Source organism: Suricata suricatta, chromosome 13, assembly GCF_006229205.1.
Source record: "Suricata suricatta isolate VVHF042 chromosome 13, meerkat_22Aug2017_6uvM2_HiC, whole genome shotgun sequence".
Taxonomy (NCBI): domain Eukaryota; kingdom Metazoa; phylum Chordata; class Mammalia; order Carnivora; family Herpestidae; genus Suricata; species Suricata suricatta.
Window position 1 is genome coordinate 32,945,351 of NC_043712.1, and position 24,758 is coordinate 32,970,108.

Consider the following 24,758-nt stretch of genomic DNA (forward strand, 5'->3'; position numbering starts at 1 on the left):
ATTAGTAGCTCATCAAGGCTGGCCTTCAGGGGACAGAGGTCTAGTGAGACAGAAGGCTGCTACCATGCTCAAGGCAAGGTCTAGTTAGGGTCATTCACTAGTGATCTTAAGTCAGCGCCAGCAAAGAAGAATCATAGGCAAGGTGTGACTGTGGAATACTATGGCTGAGGACTTGAGGACAGATCCTAGATAGACGGGCTGAATTCCTTTTCCCACCTAGAGCTAGGGGAAGAATCCCACGATCCCAGGAGACCTTGTCTTATGGTGAACAGACAGGCAGTAGGGCAGCTGCCATCTAAGACTCCTGATCTGATCTACCTGGCTGGGTTCTTCTGGTTAGGACAAGGGACAGAACAGCCCCGAATGGTTGTGCAAGCTTACTAAGGACAGTTGGGATTGGATTATAATGCGAGGTGATATTGATGTGCTGCTCTTCTATGCTATTTATCCTTTTTTTCAGAGATCATTGACTCAAACTTCCTGTTGAAGGTCAGAGGGAGGAAAATGACTTGAGGACATGCAACTGAGACTTAGTTTTCTTACCCCCAGTCTGCTGTCCTTCTTCCACAGTTACTTTTGTTGGCTTCATGTCAATGAAGAATAGATGTCTCTGCCTATAACTTCTTATCCACCACCCCTCTATTCTCATCTGACACAGATGTCCTTGAAAATGAAACCAAAGGGTACAGAAAGTTTTTTCAAATATTACCTTGCAGTAATTTCAGGTTTAGAGGAAAGTTGCCAGCATTGTACAGAGGACCATCATATCCCCTTTGCACACAAGCTCTGTTCATGTTTCATCACTTGTACCAAACAGCTTTTATAGATCCACTCTAGGGTGTTGCACTGAGTTGTCATGTCTTATATGTTCTTCAGCCTGGAACGTTCTCATTTTCCCTCCGAAATCATGACCATGGCAATTTTAAAGATTACATGAGTTATTTTGTAGAACATCCCTTTGTTTGATCTTCACTCATGTTTCCTTATGAGTGGATTCAGGTTAATGCTTTTATTACCATGGCTATCCCACGAGAGATGCTGTGTTCATCTGGCAACAATCTATCAGGTGGTTCTCAATGGCCATTTGTCCCATTACTGGTGGTGTTAGCTGTGTTTACTTGATTGAAGGAGTGACTACCAGATTTCTCTGTTACAAAATTATACTTTTTTCCCTTTTAAGAAATCAGTATTTAGGGGAAAGGGGGGTACATTGAGACTGTGTCAATATCCTATTCCTTATCCAACTGTCATTTACTAGTTTTAGATTCTTTGGTGTTTCTTTGCTTAGTTAGTTATATGGTGATGGCTGATAAAGGGTGATTTTCTAATTGCTTCATTCCTTCTAGATTTACTACTTGGCATTTTGCTGTAAGGAAGAATCTTCTTTTCTCCCAAATTATTTGTATCTGTGAGGACTGTAGGTTTGCATTTTATTTGTTGGGTTTATTGCAATGCTCAGATTGTCTCAGATTTGGCCGGGTGCCCTTTCACACTAGTATCTATGTCCTTTTGACTTGCTCCCATCATTGTTTGAGCATTTCCTTACTTTCTGACTCAAAAAGATGTTCCAGGCTCATCTTGTATTTTCCCTGCCCCATCCTTGGAATCAGACATTTCTTTAAGGAGCTCTGGTTGCTTCTAATGAAAAACCACAAGCTGGAGGCTCAGCAGGCTCATTGCTACTAAATGTTGCTTCTCCCAGGATCTCTGGTGTGTGAAGCTAGGAGAATATGTAGATGAGTACATAAACGTCTACATATACCATACATATACTTCTATATTTACTACCATTCAGTATTACACCATGAGCTCATACCCACACTTCACTTTCATTCTAGCATCACAAGAGTTTTTCTTAACTCTCCCTTTCCCATGTATATATAAGTTCCCTATTTGATGAGGTTTGGTGAGAAACTTGGCTCTGACTAGTCCCAGTGTATTTCCTTATTTGCATATTCTCTTGTATGTAATCAGTACCCCCCCCCCCCAGTCCCGGCCTCCTAGGGCCTGCCTTCCCATAGGTTTCACCCACCTCTGAGCTGAGCTGCCATCTGGCTCTGGCCTGCCTCTCTCTCTTAAATAGACCCCACATGGGCCCTTACTGCTGCCGTGTCTTCAATGTCTTGTTCACGAGGCCTTACAAGACCAGATAAGATTTGAAAATCAAAATTTAATACAAAGAAGCACACATATCGACATACATGCTACCTCTTTTTTTTTTCTTTCTCTCTTTTTTTTTTGCCTATCTGGAAGGATTCACTGCAAGAGAGGCTAAAAATTCCCTACAGTGTAATTTCATGCTACCCTTTCTGGTGTTTCAGTCTGAGGCAGTCTAGATACAGTTGTGTTCAGCTAGAGGATGGCCCCAGAGCAGCGCTTCATATCTGTTACCGGTGTTCAGAGTGCCCGTTTTTGCATACTTTACAGTAGTCTCCAAGTGCATTATACACATGTATATATAAGTATCTCCCTTCCCACTAGACCAGGAGGGAACAGTTGTTGAGAGACTGATAATCATAGATCCCATTTACCCTTGATTGTACATCAAAAACACCACAGATTTGAAGAACAAATGACAAACTAGGAAACAAATTTGTGATAACTGTGACCCAACTAAAGGTCACTAACATTGCTTACAAAACAGGAAGAAAATACATGCCAAAGTAGAAAAACTGGCAATACATATAAGTAGGCGGGGTCCCTGGGTGGCTCAGTCGGTTAAGTGAGGTCATGATCTCACTGTCCAACGGTTCGAGCCCCACGTTGGGCTCTGTTTTGTTCTCGATATTTATTTAAATTAGATGTTGAAAGAGGTGTCAAAAGATGTATGCATTGAAAGCTCACTCAGCATTGCTTATTTGCATCACCCACTTGTCCTAATTGCAAATCTTGGAAACAAATGTCCATTAATTAGGAATTGGTTAAGAGGATTATGGCATACCCATAGTTTTCTGTTTAATATTCTTAATAAATATAAATCATTTTTACAAAAACAAAATTATTTTCCAAAAAAAACCAAATCAAAACATTTTGGTACATTTCTTTCCAACCTTTTTCAGTGTAATTTTTAAATGTTGAGATTACACTGTATAAGCAAATTTTATCCATTGTTTTTCACTTAACATAAAAATATTTTCTCATATAACTTAAAACGAGCTGCTCAACATTCCATAGTAAGTATATTCCATACTTGCCTTGACCGCTTTCTGATATGACTGATAATGTTGTTTGTAATGTTTTACTAATATTCATCTGAAAATCAGGTCCCTCCCTTAAGAACAGTCCTTAACAAATCTTAGGTTTAGGTTTAAATTTTACAAATAAAACAGACTCTCTCAGGAAGCTCTTCTAAAGACAACCAGACGTACAACTAGAAGCCCATGCGGCAGGGTAACGTCAGGGAATCACGGAGACCTCTGCCAGCCTCACACCTAAGGTTAACAGTGGCATGTTTGAAATGTAATTGCAGGCATTTGCCCTTTTCGTCAAAACCAAAGAAGTTCCAGCACATCCTTTTGAATGTAAAGAAAAATGGTGGAAATGTTGTCAACAGCTGTTCAGGGAGCGGACTGGCATCCATAGACATGTGGCGACACAACATGCTGATGAGCTCTGCCACCAGACTGCTTCTGTGTTAAAGGAGCTGGCTGCGACACTGAACACCTCAAAGAGCCTGAAGTCCGAAGACAATGGGACCCCTCTAAAAGAGTACTTGCCCTGTAACCGGGAAGTGTCTGCTTGGCTCCCTGATATAAGCTGCTTTAGCCCTGATGAGCTAATAAGGTAAGAATTTCATTCTGTACTTTTGGTTTAATTTTATCAGTTTTTTCAGCCACAGTGAGATACTAGTACCTATGGACTAAAATGCAAGATCCTTAAGCACAGGATTTCTCTATGGGTCTTCGCCAGGCTGATAACCACATACTCTGCATTATAGAGGCTACAGTATATACCCATGTAGCTGGCAGCTTTCACTAGGCTTTGTGGAAGGCCACCTCTTACCTTGGAACAGAAAATTCTATTTTCAAAGATAAGTTGGAAGGCTCAGAAATTGTAATGATTCCTCTACCCTGAATAATATCAGAACTTAAAAAGCCTATTTCATTACCAAATATGTTTTTCTGAGTTGACCATGTTTTAGAAAGGATGTTAATTTTTTAAAAAAGTTTAATGTTTATTTATTTTTGAGAGAGATAGAGAAAACATGTGCAAGTGGAGGAGGGGCAGAAAACGGGAGGGAGACACAGAATCAGAAGCAGGCTCCAGGTTCTGCGCTGTCAGCACAGAGCCTGACATAGGGCTCCAACTCAGCAAACTCTGAGATCATGACCTGAGCTGAAGTCTGATATTCAACCAACTGAGCCACCCAGCCACCCCAGAAAGGATGTTAACTTTTAGAACTGGGGCACAGGATTAGAAGTTTAGATCCTGCCTTTGAAAAACTCAACCAAATTATATTACAGAATTCTAGAGGACAAATTTCTGATTTTAAACAATTCCTGAACTATTTGGTGAATAGAAAATATCCAAATGTAATATACTTTTGTCATTGCTATTCAGTGCCAAATACCTCTTATTTATCAAGAAAAGGAGAAAGTTAGAGAATTGAACTTGGGCTCAGAATTGAGCTAGTCACTAAAACTCCTTATATTTCCCCACCTCTAACATAGTACTAATGATTTATACTGAATTATATACAATGATGATGGTAAGAGTTGAACTGTAAAGTGGTCTCTTTGCTTCTGGATGGCCCTGTGCCTCAAGGAATTGGCTCTCCAGTGAGAGAAACAAAAAAAGGATACATGAAGCAATTAGAGGATATGAGATAGAATTATCAGTTAAATTGTGTGGTGCAGATAATTTGTTATAATAGTTTAAGGGAAGGAAAATAGGCTCTAAAATAGATGAGGTTTTGGAGGAGCGTAGGGCCTGCAGTGTGATGCGGGTATCGGCGAGGGTGTCAGATTCCAGAGCTGGATGGGACCTTCGTTATCATCTACCACAGCATTCTCTAAATCTGTTCTCTGCAACACTAGCTCTGAAGGATGCTAACAAGTATTGAAAAGAGGTGTAAAAGACAAATACATTTGGGAAGCACTAGGTTAAAAATGTTCTCTATTGCAGGACCTTTCAGAGCCTTCAGTAGATAAGGGGCTTTCACTGAGCTTCTCAAAGAGAGAGAGATTATCTACAAGGTTTCTCCAACATGGGATTTCATAGAACAGCTTCAGAGCACACTCTGGGAAATGCAGGTTATTTCACTTCTCCAATTTTAGAGATGAGGAAATCAATCTCAGAGATGACAAGAGACCCACCCAGGTCCCACGACGAGTTAGTATGAGACAGCACAGTGCAGTAGAAAGGATATGGATTCTAGTGTCAGAAGACTGTTGTTTGAGTCTCGACTATAACTCTGTAACTTTCTCACCTGGGAGGAATCGTGGCCTTGGTTTACTCAGCTGTAAAGTGGGGATAATAATAGTCCTTCTCGTGGTTAAGAGGACTGCATGAAAAAATGGAAGTGAAACCTATCTGTACGATGAGAGATTCAAGAACAGATATGACCTCGTCTTCGAGGATAAGCCAGAAATGCCTGTAAAATGGGTTATTGATTCCTGTCTCATGGACATGATGATGAAATGAGGAAATGAAAGTAAACTCATTTTTTGTAATGCAGATACTGTCTTCTTCAGAGCAAATACTGACCAGAGCTGCCGCTTCTCTCAGGACAACCGTCGGAGAAAGTTAGGCATGAGTTGGTCCGTCATGGCCAGCCCTCTGATACTGCCTAGGTGTGCTTGTGAACCGTGCTGCCTTATGCCAGTGACTCAGATGCGTCTCCCTGTGGGTGTCTTCTTCTAGGGGCCCGGGCAGTGAGGAAGGAGAGGTTCTACTCTACTACTGCTACCGAGACCTGGAGGATCCCCCCTGGGTCTGTGCCTGGCAGACGGCTCTGTGCCAACACCTGCGCCTCACAGGCAAGGTAACCCCTCCACGCCGCATCCTCCGTGGGGCTCCTCGTTCTCCAGTTTGCAATCCAGAGCGTGTGCTCCGGATTCACTGTTCGGTTCTGCGAAATCCTGCTCGGCTTCTAAGTAGACTGCTAAACAATTAACATGGCGTTTTATGACTATTTAATGGTATAAGCTAAGAATCAGCAGGCTTTTCCTTACAAAGCAAACTAGTAAGTATTTTAGGCTTTGCACAAAAACTACTCACTCTTGCTTCTATTAAACCCTAAAACTGTGTGTGGAATTATGAAGAAACTATAACAGGATACAGTTGGATTAGTTATGCAATATTTCTTTTCAGTTGTCTAGCCATTGTATATTGTTTAAAAACTGAAGTTTAAATCTTTATGATCTTTCCTGCTAGATAGGCCATTCTTTGACAGAAAATTCCTATAGTCTGTACTCAAAAAGTGCTTAAAAGTTGAATTTGTTGATTTTTAAGTCCAGATGTATTTTCTAAACCAACAAACCAATGAGCAAACAACACCTACTCACCCGTGCCACTGTAATATGAAAACAACCTTAAATAATAGGTACGAGATGTGTATGGCTGTGTTCCGATAAAACTGTATGCAGGAGCAGGTCCAATTTACTGACCGCTGGCATTAGGAAATGTTCTTGATATGTTAGCTGGAAAAAAAATTCACAGAACTATACATATAGGTCTGAGTCCAAGTTGCTTCTTTATTTTCCTAGAACATGCTGTGACCATTTTGTGGTATTGACATTTGCTGCTCCCTTCCCTCTAGGATGCTTTCCCCGTAGATCCGGCCTTGGCTCACTCCCCACTGCGGGTCTCTGCACACATCTTACCTCCTCAGAACTCTGATCCAAAGTAGTCCTCTCTCTAAACCTTGTCACTTACTGTCGCCTTCTGCTCAGGCAGTTTCAAAGAATTTATTCCTATCTGAAAGTATAATCCTTGTTGAATTTGTTACAATCTGTCTCCCTAATAAAAGCTACATGAGGATAGGAACTTTGTCTTAACTGATGTATTCTTAGATAGAACAGGGCTTGGCACATAGCAGAACAGTAAATATTTGGGGAATGTTGAATAAAGAAGTGAATATATGGTTGTAATAGAACCACAAGTGTTTGTGTATGAAGATGGGAGGTAGTGCATACCCAGATGTTAATTATGATTATGTCTACATGATAAGATTGTGGGTGGTTTATGTTACTTTTCTGAAACATTCTTGATGATTACATGTGTACACATCTAGATAGACATAGACTTACATATGCATATATGTATGTGCGTACACATATATGTATAAAACTAGAGAGAGAGACAGTTAATATTTTTCTAATATATTTTTTGAAGATGTATTTATTTTTGAGAGAGAGTGCAAGCAGGGAAGCAGCAGAGACAGAGGGGGACAGAGATCTGAAGCAGGCTCTGTGCTAACAGGAATGAGCCCAGTGTGGGGCTTCAACTCATGAATCATGAGATAATGACCTGAGCTGAAGTCAGAGGCTCAACTGATGGAGCCACCCAGGTTCGGTAACAGATAATGTGTTTTTAAAAACTCAAAAGGTTTTTTTTCCAAAAGAACTAAATTCCCTCTGAGATCCCCTGGCTTATGATGTAAAGCTCATCTTTCCCACATGTTAAGTCCCCGAGGCCGTCCTTTCATCCGCGATACTTTCCACACCAATGTTTTCTAACAGATGGTGCCAAAAGCTTCCTTCACCTCATTCAGTTCATTGTCACATCCTGCCGTTTCTACCTCTAAAATATCCCTTGTGTCCATTCAGTTCTGTCCTTCCCTTCCACCACCTTAGACCATGCCCCACCCTCTCTTGTCCATTTCAGGAACTTTTTAAAATTAAAATTTAAATTAAAAAAAATGTTTATTTAATTTAGTGTGTGTGTGAGTGAGAGCGAGAGAGAGAAAGCCAGCAAGAGAGGGGCAGAGAGACCGGGAGAGAGAGAATCCCCAGTCCCTACTTGGAGACTTGGGGCTCCGTCTCACAAACCTTGAGATCACGACATGAGGCTAAATCAAGAGTCTGATGCTTAAGGGACTGAGCCCACCCTCGTGCCCCTAGGTAGCCTTTAATCCATTCTTGTTCTTCTGTCCTTGCCTGCCATTTAATCCGTTCTCCACACTACAGCCTGAATCATCTTAAAAAAGTAAATAAAACAGCTCTGTGCTCTCCTCATTATCTCTCAGTGGCTATCTAGTACATTTTGAGTAAAACCCAAATCCCTTAGGTTCCTGCATGATTTAGCTCCTTCTTACCTTTTCTGCCTATCTGATGTCATTCTTCACTCGTTGTACTCTGGCGACAGGGTCTTTCAGGATTTTTGGAGCCCACAAAGGTTTTTTGCATCTTTGGGCCTTTTTCCAGGCAAACTGTCTTCAAGGAGCTCTCCCACGCCCACTCAGTTTCCCTTGTAAAATTCTTACTCTTCAGTTCTCAGTTTCAATGATACTTCCTCAAAGACACTTTTCTTGACCTTCAATCTAAATTAATTTTTCTTAGTACACCCTTGCATAGCGTCTTGTAGTCATTTTTCATAGCATTTGTCAGTTTGTAATTTTTACCTTAATATCTGTGACCGCCCTTAGTCTGTCAGCTGGAAGAGGGCAAGACCTATTTTTTAACTCCTAATTCCTAGCACAGTTTCTGGTGCATAGTAAAAACTTTAGTAAATATTTGTGAAATGAATACATTTATTGTCACCTCTGTTTAGAGGATGATGGGTGTTCTCACAGTGAACCTGAATGTACAAAATATGAAGTCACGTGACTCTTGTTGGGGGAGCAGATTTTTATCCTTGGCCCAGCCTGAGGTGAATGAGCAGTGAGGGTCCCTATCCACAAGGTGGCAGCACCTGCCTGGATCTTAGCCTAAATCTTTAGGCTTCAATGATACAAGCCAAGTTTACTGAGGTAGTTTTCTGCTTTTGCTGAGATGTGGCAGAGTATTAACGTTCAGGTAGGGAAAGAAGAGAACTTGGAAATTCCAGAAAGAAACTTCTGATTCCTATTGCTATAAACTCCTGATAGCCTCAAGAAATTTGAAGGGACACAATGGAGGCTTTAGAAGGGAAAAATTACATGATTTGGAAGGAATATTATCTGGTTTTGAATCTCAAATCTACCACCTACCAACTCTGTGCCCTTGGGCAAGTGACTTGATTTCTCTGAGCTTCTGTCTCCTTTTCTGTCAAATGGGGATTATGCGATCTACCTTTCAGGATTATAATATAAAGCTCCTATGTCATAGTAGGGGCTCAATAGATAGTAACTATTGCTCTGTATCCCCGACGTACAAGGGTTTCCTCACCAAGGAGCTGCTTCGAAGGTCTCCCTTGAAGGATCTTAGGGATTAAAAGTCTAGCGCACAAGTTTGAATTGCTCACCAGATGCTCTGTCCCAGCTTATAGGGATTCGACATCCTTGTCTTTTATTTGGGTTCTGAGATGAAAATAACAGGAAAGAATCTACTAGCCTACCCTAAAGACAGTTATGTAGAAGTATGTACTTTTACCTGCCACCGTGAGAAATAGTTTTAGAGGAAATTTCATGACACTTTTACTGGTTCAGCTCTTTTTCTATGTAGACCCTTGAAAAAATATAAGTTGATTGTGGGGATAGTGGTCTGTACAGAGAGTATGCAGAGATGGCGTATTCTTTACTTTCCTCTCCAATGCCCAGAGCAGGTTTCCTCAGGTTGTACATCTCTTTCTCAAGGACCCAGAACCCTCATCATGGAACTCTGGCATTGGCTTATGAAATGAATCCCATTATATACATGAATCAAGGCAGGTAACAGAGTATCTTCTCTGGGCCCTGAAAAAGGGCAGCCTTGTAAATTTTTTAAATTCTAATGCATTGGTAGGTATCATTATTCTCTAAATGGTAGTAGGGATCTTGGACCTTGAATTACTCTCGGTCAAGTACCATGATACTGGAGTGGTCTACTTTCTCCCTAGTACTTTTCTCCAGAGAGTTCCTTCTAAAGATGATCCATCTTTGGGGCATCTGAGTGGCCCAGGCGGTTGAGCCTGAGTTCAGCTCAGGTTATGATCTTGCAGTTCACGGGTTTGGGCCCCGCGTCAGAGGCTCTGTGCTGACAGCTCAGAGCCTGGAGGTTGCTTCAGATTCTGTGTCTCCTTCTTTCTCTGCTCCTACCCCATTTGTGCTCTGTCTCTCTCTGTCTCTCAATAATAATAAAAAAATGTACAAAAAAATAATAATAATAAATTAAAAAAAATAAAGAGGATCCACCTTTAAAACTCATCCAGAGGGTTTTGTAGTTCCAAGACAGTTAATTCGGCAGGGTCCCCAGAGCGTCGCCTCTTAAGGCAGGGGCCTGAATCCAGATTCTAACGTCCCCTGACCAGTGAAGCATTTTAAAGAGAATACAGTGTTTGAGAATCTTAACCAAAAGGCCGCAGATATGGATACACATTCATTTGTTCAACAAATGTGAATTGAGTCCCTACTTGGTAGGCACTGTTCTAAGCACTGGCGATGCACCAGTGAGCAAAACAGACACACACCCTCGTGGACCTTGCGTTCCAGTGGGTGGGTTTGCGGTGGTGTGCAGGGGTGTACTCACACGCACTCCTAGCTCTCAGCTGTGCTCTGTGTTCTTGGACTTGGGAAATATCTCCTCAGCAGTTCTCTTCATTGTTGGTTCTCTCTTATCTCTGTTTTATCAAGATGAAGAAATTGAGGTTCAGAGAAGTAAGTTAATTTTCTCAGGACCACAAAGCAAGTAAGTGGCAAAGATGACTCTTGATCCTAGGTCTGCTGACCTGGATTTGGATTTAGGGGAAGCTCAAAATTTATCTCTTTGAGCATTGGACAACTGGAGCTTCGTAGCCAATGGGGCTTTCCAGAAGTTTCACTCATTGCATTCTCTTGTTCAGTGCGTATCTATTGAGTACCTCATCTAAACTGTGGGCAGTGCCATTTTAGAAAACTACAAGTATCTTTGCATGGCAACACTTTTGTTGTGTCTCTGCTTTTCCTGTTAAACTCATTGGCACACACAAGCCTGTTCTGCACCGGGAAGATTTAAACTAAGCTAAGAACTGGCTGCATTCTTTCTCCATCTTGTGTCCCAGGTTCGAATTGCTACAGAAGGAATCAATGGGACAGTTGGTGGAAGCAAACTGGCCACCAGACTCTATGTGGAAGCCATGCTTTCCTGCCCATTGTTTAAGGATTATATGTGTAAGGATGATTTTAAGGTAAGAGAAATTGAAAATAAAATGGATTTTGAGCCATTTGCTTCTGCCTCAGTTCCCCTTCCCTCTCTAGGCTCTGAAGCGGAGATTGGTGTGGAGAAATAAGCAGCCTTTCCCCGTTAGGCTGTGAGGCAGTGCAGTCAAAGGAGCACGCTCTTTCCACTTCTTTACTTAGTCACTGTGTGATCTTGGGCAAGGTAATGCCCTTAGTCTCCCTTCTTATTGAAAAAGGGCATTGCGGTTTGCAGTCTAACTCTAAAACGTAGATGCGTTTGCTCACTTGAGGGACCACCTGGCTATTTTGGGGCATCACTACTTTTTAGTAAACCTGAGATTACAAGATGAGCACTTCATACCACACGGGGCACAAAGCCGTGGCTCTCGTGGCTGGGCCCCTTTGTTTGAGCACCTCATGCTTTGTCACAGTGAATGACAAAGCTGGTTGGACTGCCTTACTGGTGTTAAGGGCGGTGATGGTAGGAGGAGAGAGGTCGCTCCTCCAGAGCAAAACCTAGGATGTAATCTTACATGCTCATGCTGCTCGGTGGCGTTTTTGTTTCATAGTTAAATGCCTATAGCCACAGGAACACCTTTTCAACTTAACATTTCTCTTCATGGTAGGTATGCAATAAATATTTATTAGAGTTGAATTATCTGAAACATTTTAGGTCCTAATTCCCTTCCCATTAAAACATTAGTTCCTACTTTGAAGTTTCTTAAGACTTCTGCTATTATTACAAAACAGATATAATTCTCATACTTAGCACTTGGCTTAGATCTGGAGATGGGAGAGTAAGACTATTCTGTTTTGTTTCTTATCGGCTAGACCAGCAAAGGAGGGGCTTGCTGTTTTCCAGAATTGCGTGTTGGTGTATTTGAAGAAATTGTGCCCATGGGGATCAGTCCCAGTAAGATCTCCTACAAGAAGCCTGGTATGCTTGCTTTTAGAAGAAAAAGTTTGCTTTTCTTCATAGGGACAAAACTTAATATAGAAACAAATGTGGAAGTTAGACACTCTGATAGGCAATCCACTCTTTAAAATAGCTTTGGGGATATGGAATGTAAGAAACAAAACAAAGAAAAAAGAGACAAAAAAACAGACTCAGATACAGAGAACAAATTGGTGGTTGCCAGAGGGAGGGTGGGCAGGGGGGTGGATGAAATAGATAAGGGTATTAAGCGTACACTTAACTTGATGAGCACTGAGAAATGTACAGAATTGTTGGATCACTATGTTGTACACCTGACGCTAATATGACCTTGTATGTTAATTATGCTTCAAAAAAATAGCTGTAGGGTAGCTAGCATGTGCGTCATTCAGTGTTTAAAGTGGTCTTCTCTTTGGCACTATGGTAATTGAAGACACACCCATTAGAATGCCCTGTCTTAGTCTTCTTGGTGACAGTTTGGCAAGAAGTTATTTTCTCTTTCCAGAGAAAGCAATCTGGGAAGAGTGTAATTATTCCTTGTAAATAGTTCATCAACAGAATAACAGGCTTTTGCTTCATGAAGGGAACAAGTGGCTTTCAAATCCAAAGCAGTTTGTTTCCTGGTGCTCTAGGATGTTCTCGTCCCCTACTTCCCCATGGTTACCATGGATGGTTGAAAGACATTTGTTTGGTGGGTTTTTTTGTTTTTGTTTTGCCTTTTACTAGGAAAATGATCAAATATTTTAAAAAGTAGAGAAAATGTACCTGTCATACAGCTTTAGCAATTACAGATTCATTGCCAGCTTTCTTCTACACCCTGTCCCCTTTCCCCATCCTGGATTATTTTGAAGGGAATTCCAATGTCATGTCATTTCTTTACAAATATTTTAGTAGAGACCTCTAAAATATAAAAAATTTTTAAATAAATAACTGTAAAACCATTATCACATCTAAATAAAATATTTTTTATAGTAATTCCTTAATATTATCAAATATCTGGCTAGTTCTTAAAATTGGCTAGACCAGCAAAGGAGGGGCTTGCTGTTTTCCAGAATTGCACGTTGGTGTATTTGAAGAAATCTTCCCTGTGGGGATCTCATAATTTTTTAAGTTCATTTCTGTTAAGATTCAAGTAATGTCCACTCATTGTGGTGCGTCCCTGTGTCCCTTTAAGTCTCGTTTAACTTGTACATTTGCCTCCATCTTTTTTTTCCCCCGTGCAGTTTATTTTTTTGAAGGAATGAGGTCATTTTGTCTCTATTTCCCACCACCTGGCTAAAGCTGATTGTCTCTCCTCTGCCCACTGTATTTCCTATAGATTGATAGTCAGACCTAGAACCTAATAGAACTAATGTGAAGTACTTAGGTAATTTAGGGGTTTTTCTAGTCGCCACATTTTAAAAGGAAAAGGAAACAAGTGAAATTCATTTTAATAAATAGACTTGAATGCAGTGTAGCCAAAATAGTTCAATGTGTAATCAGTGTAAAAAATTACTAACGAGATATTTTACCTCTTTTTGCTTACTAAATACTTGAAATCCTAGATCTATGTCACCTTATCATAGCACATCTCAGGCTACATTTCAAGGCCCCGATATCCCCGTGTGGCTAGTGGCTACTCCATTACATGCCTCAGATCTACAGACCTGGTCTGATTCTGATTTGATTTCATTTTTTCTTTCTTTTTCTTCCCCCAAGACTGCCTGGTAGGTAGCATTGTCCTCTTTCATCAGGAAACACAAAGGTCTGATTGTCTGTGTTCACTTTCTAATATGGAGGTATTTAAGAGAATGCTAAGGGTGAACTCAGAGGGAAATCGGAGTAGGATACAAGCATGAGGGAAAAGAGACTCCTGCCTGAAGAGAGAAGGGCCCAAAAGGGCCGTGTCTGCATGGTGTCCCTGCCTTAGCGGGATGAGTAAGGAGCTCTTCCTTGGTGCTACAGGACATTGCTTGGGAGGTTAGGGGAGAGTGGGCTCCAGGCGGTGCTGTGCTGCTTTCATTTGGGCCATGCTGTTGGAAGGCACCTCTTTTAAACATGTCCATCCGAGTCCCTGTCCCATCAGGCCTCTGCAGGGCCCGCGGAGCAGCAGCAGGGAGCAGGCGTGGCTCCCTGCAGCGCCCTGTAAGTGGAAGTCTTAGCAGATTTCCAGCTTCTCATCACAGTTGGGAACCTCCCTTTCACCCCTGTGTCGGTGACCTTAATTACTTGATGATAACAAATCACTTCTGGCTCATTATATTCTCATAGTCGTAGGTCGGCAGGTAGGAATCCAGATTCCTTGGCCATGCTCGGGGGGCTCTAGCCCCATCTGAGTACTTAGCAGTTTTGGGTGGTTGTTGGGGTTCACCCTTAAACAGAACGAGGCTCGTTTTGTGCCTACCATGTGTGGGACTGTCATCCCCAGAGCCCCTGTTTGTAAGATGTGGTTAGTCCATGCTGCCAAATTCACCCCAAGTTTCTCACAGTCCACTGAAATGTCTGGACCCAAGATACAAACAGGAGTATTTCTGTTCTGGAGAGTCGAGAAGGCAAAGGGCCCCACCAGACTGAGGTTCTCTCTTTTTAGTCTCCTTGGATTTTACTTATTTTCTTCACCTCCTTTCTCTCCTGCATGCGTTAGCTTTTCCCTCCTTTGTGTCTCCTGCAGTGCTCTCTTACATAGCACTCCTGCTGTCAGCCCCTCCCACCGTCTCCTTTACTCATGCACACCTTCTTCTTACCCTTCTGCATTTTTATAGAATAGTCCAACTTCATTGCACAAATTGATACCCTCAGCTGCCTCTCAAGATTCTTAGCCTTGAACTTGGGCTCACCTCTGTTATAGTCAAAAGCCTATAGTCAAGCACATACATGCCCACGCTCCTCCACACACAGTGAAAATGGAACAGTGGCCATATGATGGACCAGCAAGCCCACACGGCAATTTAGATCCCAACTGTCTGGATTTTATCACTGGGTTATACCAAGAGAATGGAAAATTCTTTGACTAATCATTTCTGAACCTCCAGGTCTCCATACCACTTATCTTTAGAGGAAGGAAAATGAGGATATCTGGAGTTACAAAATAATTTCATCATGGTCATCAAATAGAGTTATTTTCACATCTAACTGCAATGATGAATAAAGGTTTGGGTGGAAGGAAATGGAGTAACATGTAAGTTATTTAGGCTGGGCTAATTGTGATTGGGTTTTGTTTTCTGTTTTTGTCTTGTTCTAAGTAAATTTTTGGTTTGGTTTTAGGAGTCCATTTATCTCCAGGTGAATTTCATAAAGAAGTAGAAAAGTTTTTGTCTCAGACAAATGAAGAACAGAGTGATACTATCCTCCTGGACTGCAGAAACTTCTATGAAAGCAAAATAGTAAGTAGAGCCAGAATTGAGTTCAGTGAAATGGCCGGCCTCACCCTGCCCACAGCATGGCATGTTTCCCAAGGTGCTGCTGTGTGTGCCCGCCTCTGCCCAAGTCACACAGAGCACCCCCGACTGCCAGCAGCTTCAGAGAAAACCCCAGCCTTTGGACTCAGGATCTGGTGAGAAAGTCTAAGAAAATAGGAATTAAAAGACATCTTGGCACATAACGTACTCTTTGGCTCCCATGTGCTTACCCTTGATATGTGTCAGGGATCCTAAAAAGTTTGCTCTGGGCAGCCTTCCAGTTCCCCTGGGGACTCTGGGGAGGTGACCAGCAGCCCTCCAGGCTTGTTTCTGAGTCCCGGATCTTGAAGGTGAAAGATCAGAGTGCAGGGTGAGAAGCAGCAGCTAGTAAGTGCGGCCTTGCAAAGGAGCTCTGAGCGAGGCTGACACAGAAAGAACCTGTCTTCCTGCAGGTATGTTTTTCTGATGATTGTCCTTCTGCTTCTCCTATGTTGTAGGGGCGATTCCAGGGCTGTTTAGCCCCAGACATCAGGAAATTCAGTTATTTCCCTAGCTACATTGACAGAAATCTAGAGCTTTTCAGAGAGAAGAAGGTGCTGATGTACTGCACTGGGGGCATCCGTTGTGAGCGGGGGTCAGCCTACCTCAAAGCCAAGGTGAGTGAACACTCGTGGAGTCACTGCGGGTGTGGACGTGAAGAAGATTCTGCCAACAGCATGCATTGAGCCTTCCACTCCCCACCTTCATTCCCTCTCATACCCCCAGCCAGCCAGGGATTTAGTTTTCCCTTGTATGGTTCCAGAATAGAGTTTGTAAGTACAAAATCTGAAGTTCTGAAATCTCAAGATGTGGAAAGCACTTAACAGTCTTAGACACTCATCAAGTACAAAAGGGAAAGATTAGTGAACATCTCCCTTTTCCTAATCCTTATGCTTGATCCTGAGAAGAGCAAATTCACATTACATGTCCCGACAGGTGTCCTTCTATATTTAGGGGACAGCAAAAATAGCTGGGCTTCCCGGGATCTAGCGCAAGGCCCGACTGCTCTCATCACCTGCCACTCTTCTGTGGAGCCTCTTCCTCGTCTCTGCCTGTCTCCTCAAATTGCTTCCTGTTTTTCCTCACATAGGGAGTATGCAGGGAAGTGTTCCAGCTCAAGGGCGGCATCCACAAGTACCTGGAGGAGTTTCCTGATGGTTTCTACAGAGGAAAGTTGTTTGTTTTTGATGGGCGTTATGCCTTATCCTACAATGGCGATATAGTGTCAGGTAGGTGGGTGCAGGCCGGAGCCTAAACCTCTACTCAGGCGCGCTCTCTGTATGAAGCATTCTGGAAGGCAGGCCAGTACGGTTACGTGAAGAAGAAAGCAGGGAGAAGAAGGAATGTGTGACCACTTCCCAGCAGAGTTGGAGATGCAGCAGTGGAGCAGACAGAGCCCTGGACCAGGAATCAGGAGGCCTGTACTGCCATCTTGGCTTCCCGTTTCCTGGTTAGGCAAGTCCTTTACGTTGGGCATGGTGCCCCTTGCCCCGCCTCCGTGCCAGGGCTTGAACTAATAGGCCGAATCAAGGGCCTTAACGAGGAAATGATATATAAAACTTAGGGGCGCTGAGAATTTGGATGGGAAAATACTTACATCTTTATTTTCACAACCCCACACCACACGTAGCACTTCTTCAGTTGTTAATGTAAGCAACAAATCAGTAATACTAGATGCACCAGTGACTCAGTCATCAGCAGAAACCACAATATTTTCGTATATTAGAGTTGCTGCAGACATCTCCAAATAGCATTTATGTTCGTCATTGTCTCAAAATGGAAGTATTAGGCCCCCACTGTCTTATTTCATGTGTTAATAAATATCTTACTATATCACAGATTTTTTAAAATGATTTGATAGTTTATATTTCTATACAGTTTGCTTCCTTGTAATCCTGTGTATTTTATTTAAAGAACCTCCACATTAGATGGTCTGTGGACACACGTTGTAGGTGAGGTACTTTTGAGTGGAGGGTGGGGCATTCTGAGGTAGAAGCGGAACCCTCAGCCAAGGCAGGGGTGGCCACAGGAGGGTGTGAGCTCAAGAAGCCTGTGGTTTGACTATAGTTTTGAGTCCTCCCTGACGTGTGGCATCCAGTGAGGATAGTCAGTAAGAGGAGGATGGAAATAATCCTTAAGAAAGATGGCTCTTTCCCCTGCATGCCATAATTTTGAACCGGAAAGATCACAGGCAGACAACCCTAGTGACTGTTGTAATTTTCTAGAACTCCTCCGATCAGGGACTGAGGTTGAATTACCACTCAGATAATGAATAAGATTTGAGTGTGATTGTCCTCTCCCCTTTCTTTTTTTTATTTTTTATTTTTCTTATTTTTTATTTATTTTTGAGAGACAGAGAGAGACAGTGTGAGCAGGGGAGGGGCAGAGAGAGAGACACAGAATCTGAAGCAGGCTCCAGGCTCTGAGCTGTCAGCACAGAGCCCGACGTGGGGCTCAAACCCACAAACCATGAGATCATGACCTGAGCTGAAGCTGGATGCTTAACCGACTGAGCCACCCAGGTGCCACTCCCCTTTCTTCTTGAACTTACTAATTTTAACAGTCTTAGATTTGTGTCTCTTATTGAAAGCTACTTGAGATCTGGCTCAGAGCTAGATGAAGTATAAATTATAAGTAAGTAGAAATAGTGGATTTCAGGAATGTTACTGAGGAAATGTTGGACAGGATTTGATGGGTACTTGCATGTGACTTCGAAGGCAAGAAAGAGAGAAGGGCCGAAGGTGGCTTAGACTAGTTCAGAGCACTTGAAGATCGGTGATGTTGTCCACAGTAACAGAAAGTGAGCAGGGAAGAACAGGCTGAGAAAATCGGTAATGGGAGTTTTAGGAATCAGGAGGTCAGGTTTCGCCGGCACCGGCAGGACCTCAGGCCTGGGGAGGAGGGGCGTGGATGTAGAGGTGGGAAGAAACGGAACACAGATGTGGGATCATCTGTATATATGTATGTTATTTCCCGTGGTAAAGGGAATGACCTAAAAAGGGAAAAGACCATTGAACCAAGGGGTAGTTGGCCAGCTTTGGAATAACTAAAGAGAGAAACAATATTACCTGTTTTCTAAATGGGAAAAAGAAAAATATGAGTCACTAAATGCTGGAATCGGGAAGACAATTCCCAGGTGAACCTCCCCCATCCCCAAAAAAAGAGTGCGGGTGAAGGAGCATTTTTTGGTAGAGGACAGGAAACTTCTAAAACCTTTCCAGGCCCAACAGGATGTATTAGCTGATGTGCTAAGAGTTATATTTAGGAATTGGAGAAGCGCCTGTCTACATGTGCACACACGTATGTGAGTGTGTTTATAGCTAGGGCTTTTCTCTCTTCCCCAGAATGTTCATACTGTGGAGCCCCATGGGACCAGTATAAACTCTGCTCGACTCCCCAGTGCCGCCAGCTTGTCTTGACCTGCCCTGCTTGCCAGCGACAAGGATTCACAGCCTGCTGTGTCACGTGTCAAGACAAAGGGAGCAGGCTGGCTTCAAGTCCCGCCCAGAGCAGCTTTAAAGAGGAATGTGAGTGTACAGCCCGACGGCCACGCATCCCCAGCGAACTGCCACAGCAGGTGCGACTCCCCGCGAGCCCAGAGCCAAGGCCTGACGTTGGTGAGGACGGGCCGTGCTTACGCAAGTGGCACCGTCAGCATCTCCCTAGGCCTTCACAGAGCGAGGTTCACGGTGACCGGACACTGGAGAACACCAGAGCTGCGGCGGCAGAGAAACCGGGACCGCCAGCATCATACACTGGGTACCATTCTGCCACCTAAACTTCGGTGGGGGTGAGAGGGAGAGGGAGTTGGGTTCTGCCCACTTGCCTAAAACATTTGACTCAAGATGCCAGTGGGATGGCTGGGTGGCTCCGTTGAGCGTCAGACTTCAGCATAGGTCATGACCTTGCGGTTTTTGGGTTTGAGCCCTGTGTTGGGCTCTGTGCTGACAGCTTAAAGCCTGGAGCCTGCTTCAGATCGTCTCCCTCTCTCTCTCTGCCCTCTCACCTGCTCATACTCTGTCTCTCTCTCAAAAATAAATATTAAAAAAAAGAAGAAGAAGATGCCAGAGCACAGAAAAAAGCACTGTGTGGGATCCCAAAGCTGTTGAGGGAGAGAGCCTTGAGCCTGGGGATCAGGTCATGCTCTCTGTGCCATGCAGCAGGCTGGTAGTAGTCACTGGCCTTGTCAGCAGACTTGTCCTGGTGGCAGAAGCAGGAAAGCTATAACCCTGGAGGTGGATGCCTTGGAAGGAGGCCACTCAGGTCACCTGACCTAAGGAGGCCACTCAGGTTCACCACCTCTGCCCTCATCTCTCTGGAGCCTGAGAGGCTAAGTCGGGATCTGCAGACTGTGGCATTTGACTCACCTCCTGCTTTTATAAATACAGTTTTATTGGAATAGCCACACCCATTCTTATACACATGATCTATGGCAGAATTAAGTAGTTACAACAGAGACCTTGGGGTCTGCAAAGCCAAAAATATTTGCTGTCTGGTCCTTTAGAGAAAAAATTGCCCTTCCCTGGTCTAAACCAAGAGCTCATTTCATGAAGCAGATGGTCTTAAAGATGTGGGCCACCTTCATTGTTTTATTGATTCAGTTTCTGTGAGAGAGCTCCCCCTAATATAGTCTCTGCTTGCCCCAGTACCCAGACGCTCTGTTTTGAAGTAGTCTCTTTGGAAGATTCAAATTAGCTTGAGGACACAGACATCTGGGTAGTTTTTAGATGAACACCTCGGGACAGAAGACACATTTTGAGTGAGGTCATTCAGCACCACCGCGGTAGTTTCCCAGCCTTCTGGCCAACATGTCAGGTGCCTGTCCCTGTCACCTTAGTCGCAAGAAATACATATGCAGCCATCCATAGACCAACAGATTTAATCTTACATTGCAGTTTCCAGTGATGCGGAATACAGCTGTAGTTTGCGTTTCGAGGAGAAGCCTAGTGGGGAGGGCCTGGTGCAGCAGAGTGCCCTGGGCCCATCTGCAGCCTCAGCAGACGCTCTCCCATAGTGGCAAGGCCCTGGCTCCGCCTCTGGTTACCCTGTACCGTCCACATCATCGCAGTTCAGTGTGCAAGACTTCGCCTTTTTCGTCAAAAGCCTCTGCTCAGTGCTCTGCAGCTTAGTCTGTGCTCGTCAACTCTTTGGGCTGTCCTTCATCATAAGATTTGCTGAATCACTCACGAAAACAACTCCCAAGCAACAGAAATGCTAGTTTAACTGGCACTGTGGTATATTAAAAGGCACAAGGGCATTGTGGCTTAACATTTTTGCTGGATCCCAAGAGATGCACATGATGTGCAAAAGGGATCTAGCAGAAACACCAGTATTGCATTTGCAGAATAATCACCTTGGGATGGTTTGGCCAGGGTTTCCTAATTCTTTAATATCTGGATTTTCTTTACCATTCACTTTCAGAGGCTTAACTTACAGGCATGAGATCAGTGGTGACTTATTTAATACATGGTGTGACACATGGTTGAAGTCTGTAAGCATGGCCACAATGGACTAGAAATTTCTTTATTGTTTTACCTCCCAGAAGCCATTGGCCCATGTGTTTTCAAGTATTTGGCCATGGGTTTTCACATCGTTGAGGTTGACATTCAGTAAGGAAAAAATTATTTCTGATCCCAATATTAAATTGGAAATAAATCCCAGATGTTACTAAATAACACTCAGGGAGCTGTTTGCTGCCTGGGATTGGTGAAGAAAAGATGGTTTTTGAAACGTGAAATTTCACCATTGGCTTTTCAATCATTTCCTTGTAGCCAGCAAAAGGAATCTCATGTTCTTTGAATCATGGCAGAGCTCTGTGGCTTCATTCGCTCTTTCATGGGGGGCAAAATTGTGCTCCTGGCCCACTAATCAATTTGGCAACTTTAATCCTGAGGTTTTTAAATTTTTAAAGAGGATTAATAATGGTGATCTGTTCACTAGATACCTAAGATCAAATTCATAATAAAGTATTTTATAATGCTTCCCAACCATGTGGAAGAGCGTGCTGTTTGTGCATGTGTTACACATTCTAAACACACCTGAAACACCACGCAGCAAGGCCCCCGAAATTGGGCTCCCAGGCTTAAGTCCCATGCTAGAACATCTTCAGTAAGATCTGTTGGTTTGGGGTCTTCTTAGTTTTTAAATAATAACCAGACTGAACTTCTGTGACTAAGGAAAACCTTCACATTAACCATAGTTTATAAAATTTTCAACTACAACCACTAGTTAACCTATAAACTTTAGTGCATAAAGAACTGAACCACGAAAGGGTTTTGTGCCGGCATTTTGCCTTCTGGTTTCCACTGCAGAGCACAGATTATCAGTAGAACATGTGCAGTTCAAAGGCATGGTCATCCCCTCCACACGTTAGACACCACTTCGGACCTTGGGGATGATGGGCCCGGTCAAGTCCGCGAGCCTCCTCTTCCTCACTGGAAAGGAATGGAGAGCAGATATAAGCCAGTTGACTCTGCATCAGGAACTGTTTCTGTGGCTCTGAGAAAGCCATGTGAAGCTTCGGGCTAACTTTTTGGTTAGCCAAGTCTGAAGTCTTACTTCTAGAGGACAGTTCTGTGTGAGTTGTGCAAGGGCCCCCCTACTGGTCAGCGTTCACGGATGAGGGTCTGTGGTAGTGTTAACTCATTCATCAATTACTTCTAAGCCGCTGACACACAGGCATAAAACCCACTTTCTCCACCGCCACAGTTTTGCTTTGTACACAAGGGGCCTGCCAGTTGAAGCTCTTTCCTCCGGCTAAGAGCTAAAGTTTAGTTAGTCTTAGTGAGAGCAGGGTCTTAACCTGCTGGAATCGATTCCCACAGCTCTTTCTCAGAGCTCCTGGCCTGCCTCCTGCCTTGTAAAAAATGTTGCCACCCTGAAGATTACCCTGCAGTATCTGTGTCCCACCTTGACGGTTTCCCAGGGGCAAGACAATTGAAGCTCAAGTACTCCTTGCATAACAAAGTAGGTAAATGCCATAAAGCACTAGCAGGGAGGTTGCAGGCGTTGAGTCACTAAGTCAAAGGATAACTGGGAAGGAGGAAGGAGGCCCTTTGTTATATCAAGGGAGAGTGTTTTGCAATGAATTACAGCGTCTGCAGATGAAGATCGAGCAGCAGCAAGCTAGATCAGCCGCAAGAGAAAGGTCAAAGAACTGGTAGGCGGTGGCAGTCAAGGGGGCTGGCTGCTGGTGTGGCAGGACAGGTAGCTATTGCAGAAGAGGAAAAAGGGCTGCTGTACTTAGAGGTTTTCCAGTTCCCTGAGCTGAGCTGGTAGACCTGCGGCCACCAGATCGACGCATACAAGCTGCAACAAGAACCAAATCTGCTTGTGCAGGGCACTGAGCACATAAAGCAGAGCCACCCAGGAAGGGGTGGTACTCAGGTTGTGGCTGGGAGCAGGGGTGCACAGGTCACCCTCGCCGGGGCCTAGAGGTCAGCCTGTGCCTGAGCTCCTCCTCCCCTCTCCTCCACCCCTGTCAGAAGAATAATGAATGTAAGTCCATGGGCCAGGTCCTGGGGACTACCAGAATGTCAGATAGCTCAGAAAGGTCAGGGAACGAAACCCAAAGAGGGGAAAAATGTCCAAAGTGACCAGAAGGCTTACATGAACTAGACTTTTACGTATCACGTGAGCAAGCATGCCTGACAGGCCGGTCCTCATTACACCTCTCTTACACTCGGTATCTCACTGGAGCGCCACCACCAACTCTGGAATGTGGGTGTTGTTAGCGTTCCCACGTTACAGGTAAGGAAAGTGTGGCAGAGAGGCTGCGTTTCTTGCTCCAAGCAATAAAGCTGGTACCGGACAGAAGCAAGGCGTGTGTCTCACCTGGAGCCTCAGTCCAGCACCTCCCGCAGTGCAATCTGGGTCCGTCTACATAGAGTTTACACATCTGATTCTCACAAGGACATTAGCTCCTTTCCCCTAGAGAAGAAAAGGGAGCTAGGGTCCCTAAGAGCTAGTGGCAGAATCAGGACGGGAACTTGAGTCTCCAGCCCATGGCCCAGGGTACAGACAGGGATCCCAGGTTTCTTTTTCCCCCCACGTGCACCTCGTCGTGTGTCCTGGGCTGGGTTGGTGCAGTTTCCCTAGCTAGCACTCGCTCTTACAGGAGCTGGATGGGGAGAAGGGCAAGGTAGCCACTGACTCAAGTATTATTTTTCTCCATTTTAATGATGAAGGAAATTGAGGCCAAGAGAAGGAGGTAACTTGGCCCAAGTCACGGTGAATAAGTGATGGGACTAGAAATAGAAGCCAAGCCTCCCCATATCTTCCTTCAATTCAATCTGCTTTGTACTTCCATTAAAGCAAAACCCTTATCATTGCAACTGCCAGACTCCTTTACTGTCCAAGCCAGAAGGAATCTCAAGTCTTCTGGACCAATCTCTGGGTGTTGTTATATGCCAAGCACAAGGATCAGAAATAAAGATCCAGCTTAACAGGGCGCCAAGCTATACCAACAGTAAGTTTGATGAAATATTCTAGGGACTCTGGTAGCTCTCTATCAACTATGAGGCAAAATGAATGGTGTGGTCAGAAGGATGGCAGGGAATGTGTCCACGGAACCTTGAAGGTGAAGGGACAAACTGTGGGAAGAGCAAGGTTAGGCGGAATGGCCCTCTGCAGGATACTTCGGCCTGGGTCACTAGGAGGCACACTCAAGCTACCTGGACCAGTTGGTGCTAATACAGAGCAAGAAGCTGGCTTGTCAGGGGTGTCGAGAGAGAAGTCCTGTGGGGCCTCTCACCGAGAAGGGAGGTGGGGAGCTCAGGCTCCGAGATCAGACTGCAGCCCAAACCCTTCTGCCGTCCAGTGACTGTAGGTAATCTTCCCTCCTGCCTTAGTGTAGAGTGGGGGTGATAGTGGGATCTAATTCGCCTGGTTGTTTGGAGCCTCGTGTGCAGAAGACAGGAAGTGTTCACAGCAGTGCCTGGTACACAGGAAGGGCCAAGTATCAGCTATGATCATTAGGGTCATGTGGGCCACGTCCAGGACTCTCTCCTGAGAGCAGTGGGAGCCCAGCAAGTGCACTAAGCAGAGTGAGAGATGCTGGCCCTAGAGAAGCTGGATGGCCCACGAAGTTGCAGGACGTGAGGCAAATGTGTGAGGGCTTGACAGGCAGGGCAAAGCAGGTGACTGACCAGCTGGGGAAGGGGCAGCATACAGGGAGAGGCCCAGATTTCTGGCT

The 24,758-nt window shown here is 44.1% G+C and overlaps 2 protein-coding genes across 5 annotated transcripts in view; one reads left to right on the top strand and one right to left on the bottom strand.

Annotated features, from left to right (window-relative positions):
• Positions 1-24,758, top strand: part of TSTD2 (thiosulfate sulfurtransferase like domain containing 2) — a 37,494-nt gene that overhangs the window by 2,847 nt on the left and 9,889 nt on the right. For all 4 annotated transcript variants that reach the window (XM_029920426.1, XM_029920427.1, XM_029920425.1 and 1 more), the window contains exons 3-10: positions 3,470-3,783; positions 5,863-5,983; positions 11,098-11,223; positions 12,047-12,152; positions 15,393-15,511; positions 16,024-16,182; positions 16,656-16,794; positions 18,910-19,324. In XM_029920426.1, coding sequence (XP_029776286.1) covers positions 3,470-3,783; positions 5,863-5,983; positions 11,098-11,223; positions 12,047-12,152; positions 15,393-15,511; positions 16,024-16,182; positions 16,656-16,794; positions 18,910-19,324 — 1,499 coding nt within the window. The remainder of the gene's footprint in view (positions 1-3,469; positions 3,784-5,862; positions 5,984-11,097; positions 11,224-12,046; positions 12,153-15,392; positions 15,512-16,023; positions 16,183-16,655; positions 16,795-18,909; positions 19,325-24,758) is intronic.
• The window catches only part of TMOD1 (tropomodulin 1), a 75,812-nt gene continuing 71,480 nt past the window's right edge, over positions 20,427-24,758 (bottom strand). The window contains exon 10 of the mRNA XM_029920429.1: positions 20,427-21,999. Coding sequence (XP_029776289.1) covers positions 21,935-21,999 — 65 coding nt within the window. The 3' untranslated portion in view covers positions 20,427-21,934. The remainder of the gene's footprint in view (positions 22,000-24,758) is intronic.